The sequence below is a fragment of the Lolium perenne genome, chromosome 6, assembly GCF_019359855.2.
Source record: "Lolium perenne isolate Kyuss_39 chromosome 6, Kyuss_2.0, whole genome shotgun sequence".
NCBI lineage: Eukaryota > Viridiplantae > Streptophyta > Magnoliopsida > Poales > Poaceae > Lolium > Lolium perenne.
The window spans coordinates 44382896-44387301 of NC_067249.2; the positions used below are offsets into that span (position 1 = coordinate 44382896).

Below are 4406 nucleotides of genomic sequence, written 5' to 3' on the forward strand. Positions count from 1 at the left end.
TGTCTAAATCTTAATTACTACCAAGCCATTTCTGGTTCCTATCACTGGAAAAATTGATGAAAAGGGAATTTCTCTGGATTTGCCAATCTTACTGGACAATTCCTTGCATCATGATCTATTTCACCACAAACACTACAAGTAGTTGGGTTAGGTTTCTTTAGCTGGAGTCCACCTTTCTTCCTTTTACTGCATGGTCTTCCTTTAGCTGCAGTAACAGGGGGGTCTTTTGCTTTCTTGTTTCTAGATTGAGAAACATCTTCATCCATTCTTCCCTCACAGGGAGAAGAATCTGAAATATCTTCAGTTGCAACTGACTTGCTTTTCCTCCTCTTCAGTGCAGCTGCATTAGCTTTCTTCAAAGCAGCTAGTTCTTTGCTCATTGCAATCATGTGCTTGTCTGCTATTTCTATTGTTTTCTCAGAAACTGCCAATCCAACCGCGAGTTTTGAAAAATCATTGCAAAGATTTCCATACCGCAGTAACCTCATGTCTTTTCTAGACATTTTCTCTGTTTTTTCTGTACTGGCTCGACAATGGATGGAACAATATCAGGAGGGGGTAGGGACCACCTAGGTAGAATGTAGTGCTCAGGTATCTCTCGCACTTCACCAATGTAATACATTACTTTCATAATGTGGCAACAAAGAATTCCATCCTTGTAAAACTTGGAGCACTGGCAGTTGTACATGAGATTTTCAAGATCAACGTCAACCACATAGGTTCATCTGCCATAACCATAGACAGTACCTTGCACTGGGAAAACCTCAAACACACCACCACCACAGTCCCTAGCATTGTAGGATGTTATCTTCCGCAACTCCAGCTAGAAAATGTTGTAGATGGGTAGAGTGTAGGTTTGCAAAATTTGATCCTCCATTGGAAAATCTCCCCACAACCTGACAACTTTGTCCATTCCCATGAAATCATGCCCATCCTCAGCAGAATCAATCTTCTCTTGTAATTTCATATACTGCATGAAGAAACTAAGTAGGCTTTCGCGTGGGTTTATGTACTGCTTCAAAATAGCATTAAACCCTTCACTGCGAGCTATTGTTTGCAAGAATGGGAAAAAGCGCTTCATCAAATAAGCAGGAACAAAACATTTCCTTAGATCATAGATGTCCTTGAAATGATCATTATCAACAACATCATGTTTTTGGATCATCTCTGCCCAACTAGTTTCAAATTCTTCTTCAGTAACACTATAGTCAATAACATCATTGAAATCTATTCTCAAGTCTTCTCTTTTGGCTGCCATAGGACCAATTTTTTCCTGAACCTTCTGCATGATATGCCATCTGCAGTTCCGGTGAATGGTGTCAGGGAACACCATTTCAATTGCAGTCCTTATAGCTACATCCTGGTCAGTAATGATGTTCAGAGGGTGGAAACCATCCATTGCTACTAAGAATGTCCGGAATAGCCACTCAAAGTTCGCAACATTCTCATTCCTCAGGAAACCACAACCAAGTTGTATGGACTGACCATATCTATTGATTCCAATGAATGGTGCGCAAGGCATGTTATACTGATTAGTCATGAAGGTTGTGTCAAACGATATGCAATCATTGTACAGCTTGTACACATCTCTGGCTGCACCATCAACCCAAAAGATGTTCTCAACCCTATTGTCATCGTCTAGCTTGTAGTCATAATAAAACCTAGGATCATCCTCTTTTAGCTTCTCAAAGTATTTCAACAACTCAGGGATGTCTTTGATTTTGCGCTCTTCACTATGTTGGGCACTGTAATTGCTAATGGTTTTAGTACTGTAAGATACATTCTGCTTGCTTCCATATAATTCCGCCATGATTTCCATAATCCTACCCGAACTGAGATTTACATCACTTAGCAAATCAATGAACTTGTTCGCTTCTTTTGGAATTTTGTTGTGCGACCTCAAGAATTTTTTCAGAGCAAATTTCTCAACAAATTCATGCGTATGCTCCTCGACAAACAGAGTAACTTCCCATCTAGCACCAGATCTTTTAATCCTCATTTTTGCCTTGCAATCTGCCAATTTTGTGATAGCTCGGTTTCTAATCTTGACAGGAGTAGGTGGTAATGAATTGTTCCCCATTTTGTTGCAAGCAAACAAGCATTTGTCTTTCTCTCCATCTTTTGTAGACTTCCTAGATGATTCAATCCTAACGGAGAAGCCAACATGATGCGCATACCTATTGTAATGTGACAGAGCAGCTTCCCAGGTGTAAAATTTCATGCCAAGAAATGGTGTCTTGGGGGAAAACCCTTCTGGTGTTGACTGAACTTCACCTTCCTCACCACTATCCTCACTTGGTAAAGTCACACCTATCTGGAAACCTGATCCGGCGTTAGTGCCTCTGTACAAAGTGTCCTTCGGGTCGACTTGTGCATCACTACTCTGACCAGCCGAATATGGACCAAATGGCCCAGTTGCATCAACATTTTCCCAATTAGGACCACCATGAGATGTTCCTGCAGCATTGCTATTACTCCTAGGAACAAAACCTTGGTCAGGAGTGCTTTCCCAAACTGGAGGAGCATGAGATGATCCAGCTTCATTGTCATTGCTTCCAGGAGCAAAATCTTTGTCAGCTGGCTCGTTCAGATCAATTCCAAACCAGAAATCAAAACCTCTCGGCATCTGCAACAGTTGCACAGAGTTATAAGAAGAAAATTATACAGTTGAATAACTAAATGAACAAGAATTTCTTTTTTCACATCGCAATTAATTGCTGATTTTATGGATGTTGTTCAACATATTTTCATTTCATGTACTAACTAACTACATTTTTTGCCCTAGGGTACTGAAGTGATTGGTTGAAGATCATGCAAAGACAATATTTTGGCTGAAGATCATGAAAACATCCAGGTGCAGGTACTGAAAATAGTTAACACCAAAAACACGGATCAAGTAGGACCTGAACAATGCATCTCAAATGTTATTACTGTTGTAGCCGCAGTTTTGTACATTATGTGTGGAACATGGTGATGTAAGTAGTAAGACATGCTACTACCTAGTATCTTAAGTAGTATCATCGGGTATCATCCGAAAACTGTTGCAGATGCCGTTACTTTTGGATCAAAATATATCCATCAGCTGTTACTATCTAGATGATTTTCCTGTTTGATACATCTTCAGCAAATTACTTTTGGATGGAATGTAATGCATGAACTGAATCAGCTGATGTATTTTCTCCATATGCATAACTGAATTTCTTTTGTTGCTTCTAGATTTTTTGTGTGCAACATCATAACTGAAATATAACTAGATGTTGTAATGTTAAGATTGGCATGATGCTTTAAAGAGAAATATGATGTTACTTCTACTGTTTGATGTATCTACTGAAAATTACTGATTTTTATGAACACCAACTAATGCAGAAACTTCAGTGTCAATTACATTGCTGTTTTTTTATCATGCTGCTCAGGATAGGAAACTATCTTTTGAGCAAACTACTGGATACTTTCTGAGATGTTTGTTATTTCATCATTGTCAAGAAAGCATAACATCCGAGATGTTTTTCATATGTAGTGAAGATGTCCTTTTATACCCATTTTTCCCTGATACTTTCTTTGACATATGGATAAAATCATGTGCATAACTGGATTATACTGCCTGTACTGTTTATAGATGTAAGCAGTTCCAGTAGATGTAAGTAAGCAGGATGTAAGCAGTTCCAGTAGATGTAAGCAGGTTCAGTACATGTAAGCAGGATGGATGAACAACAAATCAGGTAAGCAAAATTTCTGGGGTAGATGTAGCAGGACTCTTGGGGTAGATGTAAAGGAAAAGAGGTTATTCCTTTCTCATGTAGATGTGATGTTTTCAGCTGGTACCTGATTTTGAAACTCCTGGTAGATATAATTTGCTGCTGGCTGACGGGATGTTGTTCAAATCCCTGAAAGAGTCGCCAGATCGAGATTGCTGAGTAGTTTCTGGTTCGGAGTTGGAGGATGTTGATTTGAGTCTTCAGGTTTCGCTGGATCTGGTGGTAGATGTAACTGGATCTGGTTTCGGGAGCAGGGAGGAAGCAAAACGAAGAAGAACGTACGGCCAGAGAGGGGAAAGTTTCACGTTTTTGGGGCTGGGGATGATCTTCGGGACGACTTGGTCCCACTGTTTTTTGTCTAGACGTTTGGCTGGTGCCAACCTGTGTTCACACGGGACAGCACATGGTGGTCCATGTTTTTGCTTTTTAAGGAAGTCAATACCGTTCAGAAAAGAAAAGTTTGGGTGACCTGGCTGTAACTTAAAACTAGGCTGGCCTAAATGTAGTCGCGTTGCTTACCTTTTGCTTGTCTTGTACTAACGGGCACGTCTGCCACCGCTCAGACATCACATCTATCAGAGCTGCTCAGGACACTCGAGAAAAGCACATAGTACCCCAGCCATGCCATTTACAAAGCTCTGGCGCAACTAT

The 4406-nt window shown here is 40.2% G+C and overlaps 1 protein-coding gene across 1 annotated transcript; it reads right to left on the reverse strand.

Annotated features, from left to right (window-relative positions):
• Positions 1-330: 330 nt before the first annotated feature.
• On the reverse strand, positions 331-4061 carry LOC127321186 (protein FAR1-RELATED SEQUENCE 5-like). Its single transcript, XM_051350227.2, has 2 exons — positions 3823-4061; positions 331-2626 (listed from the first exon to the last, which is right to left on the reverse strand). The coding sequence occupies exon 2, from the start codon at positions 2624-2626 to the stop codon at positions 824-826; it is 1803 nt and encodes a 600-aa protein (XP_051206187.1). The 5' UTR covers positions 3823-4061; the 3' UTR covers positions 331-823.
• Between the last annotated feature and the right edge of the window lie 345 nt (positions 4062-4406).